Below are 17,150 nucleotides of genomic sequence, written 5' to 3' on the forward strand. Positions count from 1 at the left end.
ACAAGTTCTATAGTAAAGCGAATAACAAGAACACAGAATAATAGATTTATTATAACCATTTTGATCTATCTTACTTTTTACCACATTATTCATGAAACATGTGCTGGTAGATATTAAAAAGCTGTGTTCCATTAATTATGTGAGGCAACTTATCATTTTTTTCGCATCAAGCAATACTAATAGCACAGCTGATAAGTATAACACGCCTCCCCCGTTTGACGGTATGGATGACATTACATATGCCAATGTTTTTGCTGAAATTATAATAATATCGTCAGTTATGGTTGCATTCGATTGGTTTCTTTATTGATTTATTTCGTCAATCATTGTAGATTAGATTGATATTGAATCAAATTGGTGAATTAAATCTAAGTTGTAGCAATAACTAAATATAGTATTTCATAATATATGCTAGACGGGCATTTGGTACTAAAATGATTTTAGCAGACTCCGATTACTGTACACAGATTGGTTGCTCATACTTAGCTCGTTGAAGGAGCTTAGCTGGATGGTAGTAAACCCGTGGCACAATTATGTACTACATGATTAACAACACCAGTGTCCATATTAGGATTAAGTTTTCATACTGAATATGGAGTGGAAGAGTAAATGCCGAAGAAGTATGGTTAGTTGATTATCTCATTAAACCCTGATTGAAGAAATTAACCTAATTTATTAACCTGCTATGACCCTGTTCTGTTACGGGTCCGTGAAAAATCTTATTATTGCGAATTCTTCTCGGACTGCACAGTAAGCCTCAGAGTGCTTGCTAACGCGATTGCTAACTTTCCATAGCTTCATGTTCGAAGATGTCGTGTGATTTTTTCTACCAGCATTCTACTCACTTCGTATTCTAGCAATTCTATGAGCTCTGATTTTGTTCCTCTTCGGAAATGTTTAGACCCATTGGCCCATTTAAAAAAAGTAACGAGACGGTAATGGAGATGAATGGTATTTTGTTTTTTTTCTAGAAGGATACAAGAAATACATCCGTTTCCTTGTCAGAAACGTCGAATATCTAAGTTTTTGATATGTTATGTAAAAAATCCCAAGTAACAAATTTAATTTTAAGATGCACTTGAAGAGGTTTCCAGCATTTGCTCCTTAAAACCGAATATAAAACTTGCAATTCTACAAATCTGCGATAAAACAGCCATAAAACCCTTATAAATCTGGGGAGGCCCACACTAAAGAAGGTTCTCAAGAATATTTCTAAAGGTCCTTTTAAAACTCGTAATTCTTATCGATATGTATTTATAGTGACGTCCAAGAGTCGGTTGAAACTAAAAGAAAACCACCACAAGTGTTGATGATTTTATGGTTGTCGTCTCAAAGAACAGTTGCAAGACATCATACACTTTTCACAGTCTTAATTTTTTTAAATTGACTAAAAGCTATAAGAGAAAAAGCATTCACAGATATTGCTTTTCCAAAATGGATATAAATGAAAATTGAAAATAAAAGCAGCTGCTTTGTTGTCAATCAATGAGAAATTTTTCATGTCACGCTCAGTTTGTCGATGTTTTGTGACATGAAAGTTAGAAAATTTTAACGCGCCGGTTATTTTCGCTAGATTATTTAAAAATTTAATGAGTAAAAAAAATTCAATAATTTCATGAAGAAGTTGATAGCTACCAAATTTTTAACAAATTGCGGCAAAAAGTCTTTTAAGTATCCGAACATTTATTTAAAAATTTAAGATCACTTATGGTGTTGCATAACAACATATTTATAAACGCGCATATGCAATTGGCTAGAATTTCAAAAGTAATCAAAACAGTTCTGTTCGCCATTTTTTCAATGGTTTTATCTAAATCAACCTGAAAGCGCTTATTAGACTAACATGTCTTGCACAAGACAAAGAAATTTTTTCCAAGAGGTCGATAAGTTCATCTATACTTATTGTATTCTTGAAGAAGACAAGTTGAAGACAAGCGCTTGAACAAGAATTGTTTGAATTACTTAAGGGGACCAAGTTTTTTGCAAGATAATCATTCTAGTATAAACAAAGAAAACGTCAACAAAGTGTCAATGTAAGAGGTTTTTTGTGCTGGAGGTTTACCTACTTATATTGAGTTTAATATTTTTTAAGTACAGCAGTCATTATGATTACCCATATAAATTGATTTAAAAAATTAAAAGTGGGCTGCACGGCAGTTCCATGCGTAAAGTTTAATCAGCAAAATTTTTCATATACTTTGTCGTTACAACCGTCTTTAAAAAAAATATGCTTCAACTGCTTCAACTCCTTCGAACATTTTCCCAACACCGGCTAATGACCTCTATATTCAGTTTAAAAAATACAAACAACTACAAACCGGCACCGGCACCGCCTCCGCCAAAATACAATCGAACCAAATTTTCTAATAACATACAAATCTACGATTGATGCATCATCACCGGCATAGTCCTTCCTCAGCTCATTTGGAAATCTTCATTTTTTTTTTGATTTCGCTGGTTTTTCATATGAAATCTTGCTAAAGTTTCGCGCTAAAGTATTTGTTCAATTTTGTCCTGGTTCAGATGCCCATTTTGACAGATCAGTTGTTTACGCTCGAATGTTCTTTCTTCAGAGTATGATTTCTCTTGCAAGAATATACGGTTTTAAGACGGTTTTATGGTAGCATTGTTAAGACAAACCAATCTTGCAGAAGTATGTCATAAATTTTAGTCAAAACTATTGCTTGGTTTTAAGGAGCGTCGTTTTTGAGCAGAAATCAAGTATCCTTTAAAACCACTTATAAGGTGAATTACACTTATTGATATTTCAGTTTTATACGTGTTTCTTCAAGTCTCCTTCAATCATACTCCAGAAATGTTAATCAAATAAGATAACATTCACTTGAGGAAAAACATTATAAAACCTGATAGATTTTGCAATGCTCTGATAAAACTACTATAAGAAATGCGTAAGACCAATTTGCTATTGGATTGTTACTTGGGATCCTAGCTTTCTAAAACAAAATATAAACAATGAGATTCTGTTTGTTCTTTTATGACAATATAAAAACAAAATAATCTTTTCTGTTTCAAAATACAACAGAAAAGTCGTCGATAGTTGATTTTCAGAGGGTTCAACATTTACAGCCCTTGAAAATGTTTCTATCAAAATCATTCCCGAGGAGGAGTGTATTTTTATAAAGCTTAATTAGAAAATTCGCTTTCCTTTCAGTCGGAAATGATACAATTCCCAAAACTTGCGTCGATTTAAACAATCCTCTACATTCATGGTTGCAATTAAAATGCAGGCAGTCAGTTTTCCGAAACGAAGCGATGCAAAATGCGATTGCAGCAGATTGGATTTTGCTCGATGTATGTTATAATAATAAAACACACAGAGAAGCGGCGTCACCTGTTAGGCCCAGGCCTAACAGTGGCAATCTCCCTTACCGAATGAAACCAGGATCTGGGTCAGTTAGTTGATCGCGATCGCGATACTTTCGCTTATTGCTTCAGCACTCTTATGTCTCTTATGCGTTGTGTGATGCGATCGTCGTCGTCGTCGTCATCGTAGGCTGGCTGAGAGGATTAATTTTACCAAACAGTGGTTAAATCTTGGTTAAGCTGTCACAATGCAGTTGTCGACGACTGGCTGCTATAGCTAATTATTGATTCAGTGTAAAGGCTGTTGTGGCGCAATGCCTTGCGCAATCGACCGACCGACCGGCGATCAGCTTGCGATCGACCATGGTGTGTGCAATGTGCATTTATTCGGTTTGAGCGGACAGCGCAATGCACTTGCCTGACGGACACGATCAAAACACTATCGGTCGCTGTGGACGGACGAACGACGGAAGGATGATCGTTTGCGGAAGGGTTTGTTTTTCGAGGTTGGATCAGTTTTTTTTCATCGAGGCTTTTGTCATATTATCAGTGCTTTTATCAGTGCCGGGATTAATTTTGTCGATTAACGTATGCTGGGGAGGTGATTTATGCGCGGCGCGGTTATGCTGTGGCTGCCTGAACTCATGCGGAACTTTTGATGAGTAAACGTGCGGTGGGTGCCATCAAGGCGATAGTATTTTCCCCCCTTTTTTGGACTTTACTTGTTTTTTTTCGCTCTCTTCTTTCAATGTCCAGTTTGGGCGCGCGGACGCGCGTTTGTTGCGGTGTTATAACCCGTGGACAGCGGATGTGTTGCGGCAAGTTGTTTGAAATTGGTTCGAGTTTCTAGTTTTTTTTACTAAACAGCCTAGTCGGTTGGGTGTGAGGGGCTTCCTGCGGAGAAGCGCCGATCGTTTAATGGAGTCATACTTGGTTGATGTTGGTTGTTGTTGGTCTCCGTTGTTTTTGATAAGTGAAATTTCAAACTGCCTCTGTCATGTTCGTTGCTAAAAGGAAGGAAACACAATGCGCGTGGGCTTGTTTCGGAAGCCTGAACCGGGCCCGGTCGGTTGCACATTTGCTTGGCTGGGGTGTATAATTTGGCCACACCTGACAGCTCAGGGATGTTTTTCTTCAAAACTGGCGGCTTCACTGGCAGGTGAATTGAAAGGTACTACGAAGGTTGAATTTTTGGATCATTTTTTTAATTAGCATTTTCAATGCTTTTTTTTCACTCTCTTTCGGTCGTTCGGTACAATATAATAATAATAATGTATGGAAACAAATAACAATTCAGTTTCGTTCGCTTAGTTTTTTGGGCTTTTCTTTGAATACGGGGAGGTGGAATGTGGAACATTTAATCGAAACGAGCTGACTTTCCTTTGGAAACGGAAAGTCACTCAACGTTTTTTTTAGTTGCAATTTTCCGACCTCCGGCGGGTTTGCAATTTTAACTGTGATGAGGGGTTTTGGTGAGTATTTGTTTGTCTGTTTGTAGCATCTACGCTTAAAACAATTGGTAACTTATTCAATATCACGAATGTTGATTGAAATTCATCTCATTCTAGTCTGATACGAATGAGAGGTTAGCTTAAATGGGAAGGGTTATTGGATCGTTACGGAGAGGCGGGGTTTTGGGAGGGAAATTACTAGCAGGAACGAGGAAACTTCTATTAATACGAGGCAGAGGGGGGGAGGGGTTTTTTATCACAATTGTTACTTATTCATGGTGTTCATGATGTTCATGGTGGAAGTCATGCTCGTCGAGCTGGTGGATTTCTTCGTGATGTTCTTCGTGGTGGTGGACTGGAACATGCACTGGGACCTTGACTGGATAGGGGACATGTTTCTCGATTTCCACTGGGACGTGCTTTTCGACAGTGTAGGGGACTGGGCGGTCATATGGGACCTTGACTGGGTAGGGGACGTTCTTGTACACTGGGTATGGGATGTGCTTCTCCACTGGATAAGGAGCTGGCACTGGCACCTTGACTGGGACTGGCACTGGTTTCTCAACATGGACCGGAACTGGACGATCGACTGGTACATGGACTGGGTATGGGACCTTCTTGATTACTGGGTATGGGACGGGTTTCTCAACCGGGACTGGTACTGGTTTGTGCACATGGACTGGAACTGGACGGTCAACTGGCACATGGACTGGGTAGTGGACAACCTTCTCAACTGGGTATGGCTTTTCTACATGAACTGGAACCTTGACAGGCACCAGAACCTTCTTTTCAACTGGGTATGGGGCTGGGACTGGGACCTTTACTGGAACTGGAATCTTCTTTTCCACTGGGTAGGGAGCTGGCACGTACACTTTGACTGGGACTGGCCGATCGACTGGGACATGGACTGGGTATGGGACGTGCTTCTCAACTGGGTATGGAGCTGGGACATGGACGGGTACTTTGACGACTTCCTTGACTGGGTAGTGCACGGTTTTGTACACTGGATAAGGCTTCGGTACTCCAACCTTAACTGGATAAGGAATGTGCTTCTCAACTGGGTATGGGATTTGTTTTTCAACTGGGTATGGAACTGGGACTTTCTTAACAACAGTCAACGTCTTCTCGTGATGTGGATGCAGATCAATGTGCTCATGGTGTCCCTCGTACTCATGGAAATCATGTCCACCAAAATCATGATCAAAAAGTCCACGCTTATCCTGTTTCTTTTCCGCCTGCTCGACTGGCTTGGCTTCCTCGGCAGCCTTCTTGTCCTCGGCCGCTACACTTAATACCAGCAGCGTGGCTATACCTAATGACACCTGTAAAAAGAACACAAAACAAACCAGGAAATTCACATCAATCACAGTTCTCACCAGTAGTAAACACAATAACTTAAAAGTAGAATCATTATTCTAAGTCATAAAATCTCGATCATAAACATCAAGCTTCACAATCTGTTCCAACGATCACTACATTACAACACACTAGAAAACGAAAGTGTCCAAGTCCATCGACGAGCCATATCTAGGCTGCAGATTTCCTCACGAAACAAGTTGTCACTTCAAAACAAGTTTCACTCTCGACCAACAAGTGTAAGTGCATTACTATGCAAATAGGTTCCACTCAGTCCAGATGCTTGCAACACTTGTTTGCCCAGCAACAAGTCCTTTCCGTTCCACTTCACTCTTGCATCATTCACACTGCAGATTTCACTTTCAGATCATATGCTTCTTAACGAGCTCGAAAAAAAAACCCACTCAAGCTGTCAGCAAGAACACTTAACAACTCTCGTTTATTACTAGACTAGAACACCACTTAAGATCAACAGGGTTAAGATTCCGTACCAATATCTTCATTGTGATTCTCCTACTGGTAGCTGGCACGGGTGCTGGTGGTGACGGGGGTTAAAAGACCGAACTGAACTCCAACTGGGTACTGGATGGTGTTCGGTAGCCCGCCAGGGTCTTTTATACAAAACTGCCTTTGCCCCTGTAGTTTTTCCCCCGTTCGCGTGGTTTGCTTCGCCAGCCAGGTTCTTGCAGCGGCGCGTGAGATTGAGCCACCCGAAACCGGAGAGAAACCGCACGGACCCCGGCGGGTGGTTTTTCTCCGGGTTTTAGTTTTGCGCTTGCTCTTGAGTTGAGCAGCAGCCTGCGCAGGGGTTGTGGGAAAAATTTTCCGCGCTTTTACCGTGACTGACCGAGAGCAGTTGAGGAGAGTGAGAGTGAGACGATCTTGACTCACACACTCTCGCGTTCGTTTGTCTCTCCGGTTTGGTCGAAAGCACGTGGCCGAGAGTGGACGCTCAAACCGATCAACCCGGTTGGGCACACCGCTTTTTAGTGGACTATCGCGTGCTCGATCGTGAGGTCGCAGCCGGTCGTAAAAATCGTGCCAAAACTAGATCGATTATTTCTAACTGGGTTAGTCGGTAATGTTTTGATCGGAATGTTGCCTGCAACCACATACTGGATGGGGTGTGACCGGCGACCAGTTGATTGTGCAGTTTATACATCTATATTGTTTATTCTATTAGTTTTCAACTATTTTTCAACTGATTGACAAGTTTTTCCAACGATATTAGTTCCTATTTTTTGAAATGCATTCAAAAGTAAAACTCTCCGAATCATAGGAAGTTGTTTGAAATCACGCATGAGTTTTTCTTTTTTCAACTCCGCACAATATTTTGGAAAAATATTAGATTTGAAAATTCTAAAAATGTCACTGGTGGCCAAAGGGCTCACTCTATGAGATTTATTTAAATACTAGTTGATCCGACCAACTTCGTATTGTCACAAAATAAACGGTGTTCAATCTATGTACGATTGTGAATATCGGATGACCTTTGTCACAATCTCAAGTTTTGCAAGTTTCTAAGAGCTCAATCTTAGATGATACATTTTGGCAGTTACGTAACTGTTAATAAATAAATTTTCAATTTTTCCTCACAGTAAAGTAGAAAACAACTCCCCCATTGCTTGGCCAGATAAATTCAAGCGGATTGCATTTAAATATTCGCCGTGATTGTATAACATTTCGCAGGGGTGATATTCTCCTTACTCGCTGTCGCTCGTTCGGACCCAACTGAAGGAAAGTAATAGAGGTCAGTAGACCTAGGAAAACAAATAAACCTAGACAGAGGTGATTTCTGCCAGGAATTTAATGTTTCTAAGGGAAAATGAGGAATAAACCTCTAGATATCCGGTTGGATGTCGAAGAGAAATCTTGCAATCAATTTAAATAATGGTTAAAGCACAAATATTAGGTGATACAAAAATTCATAATTCATTCCAATTTCTGCTATTGTTGATCGAAGTGTTCTAGAATGTATAAAACTATCTCGATAAGCAAAGGAAGTTCAGGTAAAGTTAACCAGGAAGAGAGTGAGAGTGAGAACAGGTAAAGTGAATGGCTAAAGAATGGTAGGAGCAAAATATTATAAAGCTTAGTTAATTTAAATTCAGATAAATTCAGAAGGGAGAGAAACGTTTCTACTTATACTAGCGGGGCGCTTGGTAGGGGTCTGTTTTTGGACTTTGACGACGGGTTCCCGTTGTAAATACTGCGCACTAGCTGTTTGGTTGCGTTAATTAGGATGCGGGTGCGACTCTATAGTTTAAAGCTTCTGTCGACTACCGCGAACGTACAGGTCGAGCTGCACTCTGTTAACGTTGTAGACGTATCTTGGTACAGTGCATAAATGCCAGCAGGATGGTAGATGAAGATTGTTTCATGGTCGAGCCGTGATAACTTGTTATGTACTGATGGACCAGCATAATATCTCGGCCTTTGGCAGAGAGATCTCAGAGATAGTTTATGGAGCCTGCGCAGGGCCGGAACCCCGCTGCGGGCATTGCCTGTCTCGTCAAACTGATGTTTGAAGTTTCTCTGGTACTTTGATGATGATGACAACACAAAAGGGCCCAGCGTAGAGTTTTATACGCTATTAAGCACCAGTTGGAGACCCCAAACAAATTTGAAACTTAAATTCAAATAAGGTTTCAAGGCCGACTTCCAGTTCAAATCGAAATCAAACTTCATTATCAAATCAATCTAAATTGAAGACTAATTTCAAGTGCAACTTCCGTCCAATTTGTAGTTCACTTTCATGTCCAATTACAACTCGGATTTCAAGTCCAATTTCAGGCCCACTTTCAAGTTTAAACTTAAGCCTAATTTCGAATTTAATTGAAGTTTAATTGACGCTATCTCTCTCTAAAAACAGCCATTAACAGCGTAGCGGAGAACGTCCTAGGCCGTGTGGCAGCAGATGTTGGATGAGACGAAGGCAGTAGAGCCACCCGTCAGAATGTGGAGCGATACAAACAGAAGCGGAGACAGCAAACCCGACTCTTCCAGGAGAAGAAGCGCCACCAAGAGGAGAAGGACTGCGAAGAACTCGAGCAGCTGTACCACGGTATTTCTTTGAGAGACTCAACGAATCTCGCAAAGGCTTTGCGCCGTGGGCCGAAATGTGCAGAAATAAAAATGGAGGTACCTTGACTGACGACCGTGCGGTGATCGAAAGATGGAAGCAGCACTACGATGAGCACCTGAATGGCGTGCAGGCGGAAGACCATAATAGCGGAGGAAGTGACCTCTTTGGTGTGCCATCCTCATCGATAAGGGAAGTCAAAGAAGTCATCCAGCGGCTGAATAACAACAAAGCAGCGGGAAAGGATGGCATTGGAGCGGAAATTATTAAAATGTTCCCGGACAAGTTGGCCGGCTGTCTGCAAAACTGATTGTCAAGATTTGGGATACGGAACGTCTACCGGAGGAGTGAACCCTGGCTTTCCATCTGCCCTATCTACAAGAAAGGCAATAAGCTGGATTGTGAGAACTACCAAGCGTTCACTATCCTGAATGTCCCAAGTTGTCTCCCATCGAGTATCGCCAATGGCCAATAGATTGCGATTCCCCACGCATCACCTGTTCATCGATTTCAAAGCCGCCTATGATAGTGTAAACCGACAAGAGCTATGGAAAAGTTTGGACGAAAACGGCTTTCCGGACTTATCATGGCTACGATAGATGGGATCCAGTACTGTGTGAGAATATCGGGTGGATTGTCGAATCCATTCGAATCTCACAGGAGACTTCGACAAGGAGATGGTTTTCCCTGCCTGCTTTTCAACATTGAGCTACAAGGTGTTATAAGACGAGCGGCGACCAAAATGCGGGGCACGATTTTTAATAAATCCAGTCAATTTAACTGCTTTGCTGACGACGTGGACGCTGTCGACAGAATATTTGAGGCGGTGGAAGATCAGTACACCAGACTAAAGATTGGGTTGAAGATAAATACGTCCAAAACGAAGTATATGCTGGCGGGCGGGACCGAGCGCGACAGGTCCCGCTTGGGCAGTACCGTGGTAATCGACGGGGATGAGCTTGAGATAGTCGACAAGTTCGTATACCTTGGCTCACTGGCAACAGAGGACAACAATGCCAGCCGTGAGATTAAAAGACGTATTATCAGTGGAGGTCGGGCCATAAACATACTACAGACTCCACAAACACTCGCGGTCGAACAATCTGTACCCCCGTACAAAGCCACACTGTATGAAATACTAATCAGTCCGGTTGTCCTCTACGGGCACGAAACGTGGACACTGCTATAAGAGGACCTACGAGCACTCAGAGTTTTCGAACGGCGTGTGCTAAGAACCATCTTTGGCGGCGTGCAAGAGAACGATCTATGGAGGCGAAGTATGAACCTCGCAGGTTTCACGTTCTGTTTCCAGTGCAATTAAATTCCAATTTCCAATTTCAAACTTTGTCTTTTGACTTTTAAATTTTAACTGTAGAATTTTTATTTGTCTTCTGCTTTGTGTAGGTTTCTGAAGTTTGTCTTTTGGGTCTTGATTTTTAATCTTCGACTTTGGACCGTCGCTTTTTAATTTTTGAGTTTGGCTTTTCAATCTTTTTAGATTAGCCTTCTGACTTTTGATTTGTGATTTTAAATTTAAAGTTGATTCCAAAACATCAAATTCTCGAGAGTTCTTTTCTGACTTAGAATTATTTAATGAGAGTGAGAGAAAAATAAATTAAAATTCACGCTACAGGAATACCTCGATATAAGACAATTTATAATTTCAAAAAGTTGCCTTATATCGAAATTGTCTTATGTCGAAACATGATTTTTTCACAAAAATTTGGCATTAGCAGTCACCAATTTTGCTCTGTGTTGTGTGTTTATGCTTTTTGAACTATTTAATATTGTTTGAGCTATTAGTTGTTTACAATTTTTAGGATTATTGTGAAACAATGAACAAATTTATGGCGCCGCTTTTGGAATGCAAAATGTGCTCTGGTGTCGTAACCAACTATGCCAAAGGGATTTGTCTTATATCGAGGTAAAAATTGTCTTATATCGAATTGTCTTATATCGAGGTTGTTTTATAACGAGGCTGTCTTATATCGAGGTATATCTGTATCTCTAATCTAATCTCAGGCTAACGCAGCTAATTCTTGAAAGCATTATGAAAAATGACGATTACTTGAAACAATCATTTTCCTTGTCAACGGCCAGGCCAACTGCGCAACATGTACCGCAGCGAGAATTCCGAGGAATCAAGTGGAATCAGAAATGATACCTGATTCCATTAAACTGCTTGAACTCAAGGGGAAGGAAGAATGCGTGGACCGCCCGTACCAAACGCTTCCCATATTGATAAGACTTACTTATAGTTGTTCGGAGCATCTTTGTTAAAAAAGGTTAAGTGATACTCGGGACCCTCTGAGATGAACTAATGGCATTTTGACCAGACGCCAGGCTGCAATTGGTCTGGTTCAATGGTTGCCTAAAACTGCAGCTGTAAGGTAAGAAACTGAAAATCACATGACCTCACACTTCCTAACTTGGCTATTAAATTATACAAATTAAAGCATTTCCAGGTATGACCACGTGGAGGCGCTAGGTAGGGTCTTGGGATGGTTAGAGCTATGTTGGGCGCTTTTCCTTCCCTCCTTCCCTATTTCATACCCTTCGGCGTCACTAGTTTCATCAGAAAACTATGTTTCAACCACATCTGTCACAGCTCATTTCATTTAATTAAATCGTACGCTGCGTTAAAGTCCACAAACAGATGATGGGTCTGCAAGTTGTGCTCCTGGAACCTGTCTAGTAACTGATGCAGGGTAAACACCTGATCCGTTGAGGATTCTTGGCAGAAGTCGCACTTACTATGGACTTCATAAGTCCCTAAGGTCTGGTAAACTTCACCCCTGTACCAAATGTATTATGTACAAAACGCCAATTAGACCGGAAGTCCTCTACGGGCACGAAACGTGCACAATGCTCGACGGGGAGTTAGATTAAAACTTGGTCGGTGATTATACAGTAGATGGAGGAAGAGGCGCGATCTGTATCTAAAAGTAACCTAACCCGTGTCGATATCTTAATAAACGGGGTTGTGCAGTCTCCTTTTGTCCAGCGCCTCTATGGTTCAAAGATACAAGTACCAGCGAGCCACATGCCCTGGCGAGTATTGTGGGTTCGAATCCGGTTATAATCTCAGATTATAGCTTGGTTCGACCCATGCATTGGACAAAAGGTAGGAGTCACGACGACAACTTGTTAAGCGTAGCTACCAATAACCCCCCCACTCACCTTTCCACTCTTTCCCCTCCATTTCAAAAAAACTTTTCATTGCTTTCCCCTACCGTCCCTTCAGTAACTGGAAAACCACCGTTTCAAAAATAATAATGATTTATTTTGTCAAAAGCCGCAGACAAACAGGATAGAAGACGACCGTTTGAGCGCGAGCTGCTAAGCTTTCCGCAACATATGATATCCCAAGCAACAATATGAGTTTTATTGTACTCTTATGGTGGTCTTCAAGACTAATTTTGGTCTTAAATGCCATCATAAGAGTATAATAAAACCCAAATTGTTACTTGGGATGAGCAGGGAATCAAAAATCACGAACGCACAAGAGACAATGATATTGTCCCTTCTTCAAAATGTTGGGACAAAGCGTGACGAAAGTTTGTCACTATTGCATGAAAGTAAGGATGATAACAAGCAATCGTAGCTGTTTATCATGCATACAGATGTTTCATGACAACCACGCTGTTGCTTGCGGGAGAGACATACTGTTGTACGCAATACTTATTGTACGCAACAAAAGCAATCCTAATCATGTCACACGGCAGCGGGAGTGTTTGGTAATTACCAAGGTTACGTTGGTAACTTACCAGTGGTAAGCATTGTACGTCAGACTTCGGGTCAAAGCAAGCCAGTCGTTTTCTTAAGTGTTTTGCTGTTTGTCCCGCGAGCCGACAATCGTTGATCCCTTTATTTTGTTGTCGTGATATATTCTGGTTGCCACGCATGTTTGTTCTATAATAGGCAGAGAATAAACAGTTTATCGCTCTTCGTTTTTGTCGTTTATTTATTGGTACGAACAATGATACTTTGATTCTCTGGATGTAAGACAAAGGAAACTCGTAGTGGTTGATCTACCTGCGACGAATCCACGTTGATAATCACTCAAGTATTGTTTACAATGCGACAGCACCGGAGTCATGATTGCAAGCTCAAATAACTGAGTAATGGCGCACAATGTGCAGATTACTCGGTAGATGTTGACATCTTTCCGATATCCTTTTTTGTGCACAGGAAATATTTGGGCGGTTTTCCATGCAAGCGGAAATACCCCTTTTCAGATTAAGAGACCAAACACGAGTCGGAGAGGGATTAACAGTTCTCCAATATGCTTCTTTGAAAAAAAAAAACAGACGGAATTCCATGTGGGCCGGGTTTAGTCGATGGTTTCAACGTTAAGGCGGCTCGAGAGACCATTTCTTCGTCGATGTTGAGCGTACTCAGTGTGTTCACACCCATTAGCGGTACATTGCAGGTAGCCTGGGTAATTTGGTCATCCGGGATGACTGCGTCGCAAAAGGTTCGCGCGAATTTATCGCCAAAGAGTTGGCAGACATACCGGGACTCCGAAGCAGCCTCTCCATCGAGTAACATAGTTGAACGAATGCCCGATTTCTTGCGTTCATCGCTAACATGCATCCAGAAATTTTAAATTTAATTCTTCTGTTATATGCTGAACAAAATTTTGCAATGAAAATGAAAGAAAATTTCTTCGGCAATCGAAGACAAACATAATGTGGAATGAGTTTTCCATAAAATCTTCCATAAGGCGGTGGAAAATTTCAAAAGTCGGAACAACTGTTTATTTCCTAATAGAAAAATTGCAATCATGAAAATTTGATTATTAGGAGTCTACATTGACGTACAAGGTTTTTTTTTGAATTTTCATTTTTCAAACTTTTTTTCGCAACAACAAAAAACAACAATTTTGGTTTTATTTCGATTCCAAAGTAGAATCTTTAGAAACTATTTTAAACCACATTTTGATGACCACTCTGTTCTAAGAATCATCTACGGACATCTGATGACGACCCGCTTAACCCGGACGACTCGGTTTTAAGGCAAGCATTAAACCTTTATTACCTAACCATCTTTAGAGTACAGATTTTATACTACTTTTATGCCAGAACTGAACAAAAGGATTCACATGATGCTTATTGCGCTAAACAAAACTAAAATAGCGGGCCGGGCTTCTTCGCTAATATTAAAATTTATGCTATGCGTGAGAAATAAAGTTTAAGGTTTACTGTCAGATCATCCTGCATTGAATCTTCTTTTATGACGGCGTTCGTAAAACGAATATGCCCGGTTATAGTATCAACAATCCGAAGGCACTATAAACCCTTTTTGTACCACTTCGCCTCCGAGGGAACGTTTATCGCCATTATGTAATAGAAATACCGTAGCTGTTCAGTTTTATTGCAATATGACAATCAGTCGCAATAAAAACATAAGCGATGAAATATAGTGCATCATTTTATACTATCAGTGTGACCGTGAATCTATTATATTTATTGTATTAGCGTAGTATAAACGTTTGTTTTTTAAGTAGGTACTTCCGAGAGTTTTTTTATTGCTAAGATACACATCTAACGAGTTATGTAATTTTTCAAGGATTATGTCTTTAGAGAAGATAATCTATCTTCTATTTATATAAGAGGCTTATGTCTGTACCGAAAACCAGGTCTCTGACAGGACGTCATAAGAGGCTTCGGTAACTAAAAACAGGTCCCTGACAGGACGTCATGCTTTCGTAGCAATGCGTAGCAATTCTCAGTCACCTCACTGGTCGAATGCTGGACTGCTCGATTGCTCAATTGGTTGACTAGACTGCTCGACTGGACTGGCCGATTAGACTGCTCGATATGATTGCTCGACTGGACTGCTTAACTGAACTGCTCGACTGAACTGTTCGATTCGACTGTCCGACTCAACTGCTTGATTGGACAGATTGACTGCTTGACTCAGCAGCTCGATTTACTGCTCGAGTGGACTACTCAACTTAACTACTCGATTCGACTGCTTGACACATTTGCTTGACTACTCGACCCGAGTGCTCGACTTAACTGCACGATTGAACTGCACGATTGGACTGTTCGATTCGACTGCTCGACTGGACTAAGACTGTTCGATTCGACTGCTCGACTGGACTGCTTGACTGGATAGTATGATTCATCTGCTCGATTAGACTGCTTGACTCAACTGTTCGATTCGACGCTCGACTCAACTGCTCGATTCAACTGCTTGATTCTACTGCTCGACTGGACTACTCCACTCAACTGCTCCAGACTACTCGATTTGATTGCTCGACTCAACTGACAGCTTAAATCAACAGCTCGACTAGACTGCTCGATTTAACTGCTCGACTTATCCACCCAATACGACTGCTTGACTCAACTTCTTGACTAAACTGTTTGATTCGACAGCTCGACTGAACTGCTCAGTTCAACTGCTCGACTGGACTACTCGACTGAACTGCTCGACTCAACTGTTCGACTTAACCGCTTGACCCGACTGCTCGACTCGACCACTCGATTCAACTGCTCAACTCGACTGCTCGACTCAACTGCTCGACCGGACTGCTTGACTGAAAAGCAAGAATTTGCTAAGCAACATTTTACTTTAATCAGACTACATAAATGTTGCAAACAGCCAGAAGTTTTTATTCAGTTAAATAAAATCTAATACGACCATAAAAACTCTTTGTTTCAGTTTCCGGTTATGACTCTTATGTACAACATCTTAGAGCTATATTATGCTATATAAGAACTCAAAGAACTAATACAAAAATTAAACATCTTCGCAAACACTGGCAAATGGAATGTATCCGCAGTTTTCTGAATTCTGAACAGACATTTATGTTTTCCGGATCGTAAGATTCGGGCTCAACTAGTAAAATATGACGCAGGTTTAGGGTCACGGTCAATAGGGTGACCGTGTATCCGCCATTAGGATACTAGAGATATTCTTTTTTAATGCGTCCGAAAAAAAATGTCTCCACAAAAGTTGTAGAACCGAATTGAGCAACTTTGTTTGATACAGTATCTTTCCAGCTCTTACTGTCATTTATCATGAAGTACCTCAGTTATGAGACATCTTTTCGACGTTTTGCCTTTCTACTATATAAATATATAGTATAAAGGTATAGAAATCACTTGGAAAACCGGAAATGGAAAGAAGGTCCTGCGGGCCGAATGTCATATACCATTCGACTCAGTTTCGAAAACTGAGCATTTTCTGTGTGTGTGTATGTATGTGTGTGTGTGTGTGTGTGTGTGTGTGTGTGTGTGTGTGTGTGTGTGTGTGTGTGTGTGTGTGTGTGTGTGTGTGTGTGTGTGTGTGTGTGTGTGTGTGTGTGTGTGTGTGTGTGTGTGTGTGTGTGTGTGTGTGTGTGTGTGTATGTGTGTGTGTGTGTATGTGACGCTTTTAATCTCACTCACTTTTCTCGGAGATGGCTGGACCGATTTTAATGTTCTTAGTGTCAAATGAAAGGTCTAGGTGTCCCATTGGTCGCTATTGAATTTCATACTGATCGGACTTTTAGTTCAAAAGTTATGTATAAAAATATGAAAAATATGGGACTTCATTATCTCATAGGTCACTTAACCGATTTGAACAAAATTGATTGCATATGAAAGAGGAGCCTTGCAAACCCTTAACTTCCAAATTTCATGATGATTGGGCTTGTAGTTTGAAAGTTACATAAAGAAATGTGAAAAAATAGTATTTAAAACATATTTTTGTAACATATAAGCATTAATTCAATGAAAAATATCACACATTTTATTATTATTTGAAAATTACTACTGAGATCTATCAAACGAAACCGAGTTATTTAAAATCGGACAGTTCATTCAAAAGTTATTTAAACTTTAACACTTAAGCACCGTATATTAAACCGTTAAAACGTGTGAATTCAAAACAAATGTTGATTGTATTCAATGTGTGTGATGTATGTGTGTATGTATGTATGTATGTAT

The 17,150-nt window shown here is 40.6% G+C and overlaps 2 protein-coding genes across 2 annotated transcripts in view; one reads left to right on the plus strand and one right to left on the minus strand.

Annotated features, from left to right (window-relative positions):
• Positions 1-17,150, plus strand: part of LOC128743855 (angiotensin-converting enzyme) — a 257,876-nt gene that overhangs the window by 69,552 nt on the left and 171,174 nt on the right. The gene's annotated exons all lie outside the window — the stretch shown is intronic.
• LOC128743857 (skin secretory protein xP2-like) lies at positions 4,785-6,664 on the minus strand. The gene is made up of 2 exons (XM_053840538.1): positions 6,623-6,664; positions 4,785-6,097 (listed from the first exon to the last, which is right to left on the minus strand). The coding sequence occupies exons 1-2, from the start codon at positions 6,632-6,634 to the stop codon at positions 5,045-5,047; spliced, it is 1,065 nt and encodes a 354-aa protein (XP_053696513.1). The 5' UTR covers positions 6,635-6,664; the 3' UTR covers positions 4,785-5,044.

This window comes from Sabethes cyaneus, chromosome 3 (genome assembly GCF_943734655.1).
Source record: "Sabethes cyaneus chromosome 3, idSabCyanKW18_F2, whole genome shotgun sequence".
Taxonomy (NCBI): Eukaryota; Metazoa; Arthropoda; class Insecta; order Diptera; family Culicidae; genus Sabethes; species Sabethes cyaneus.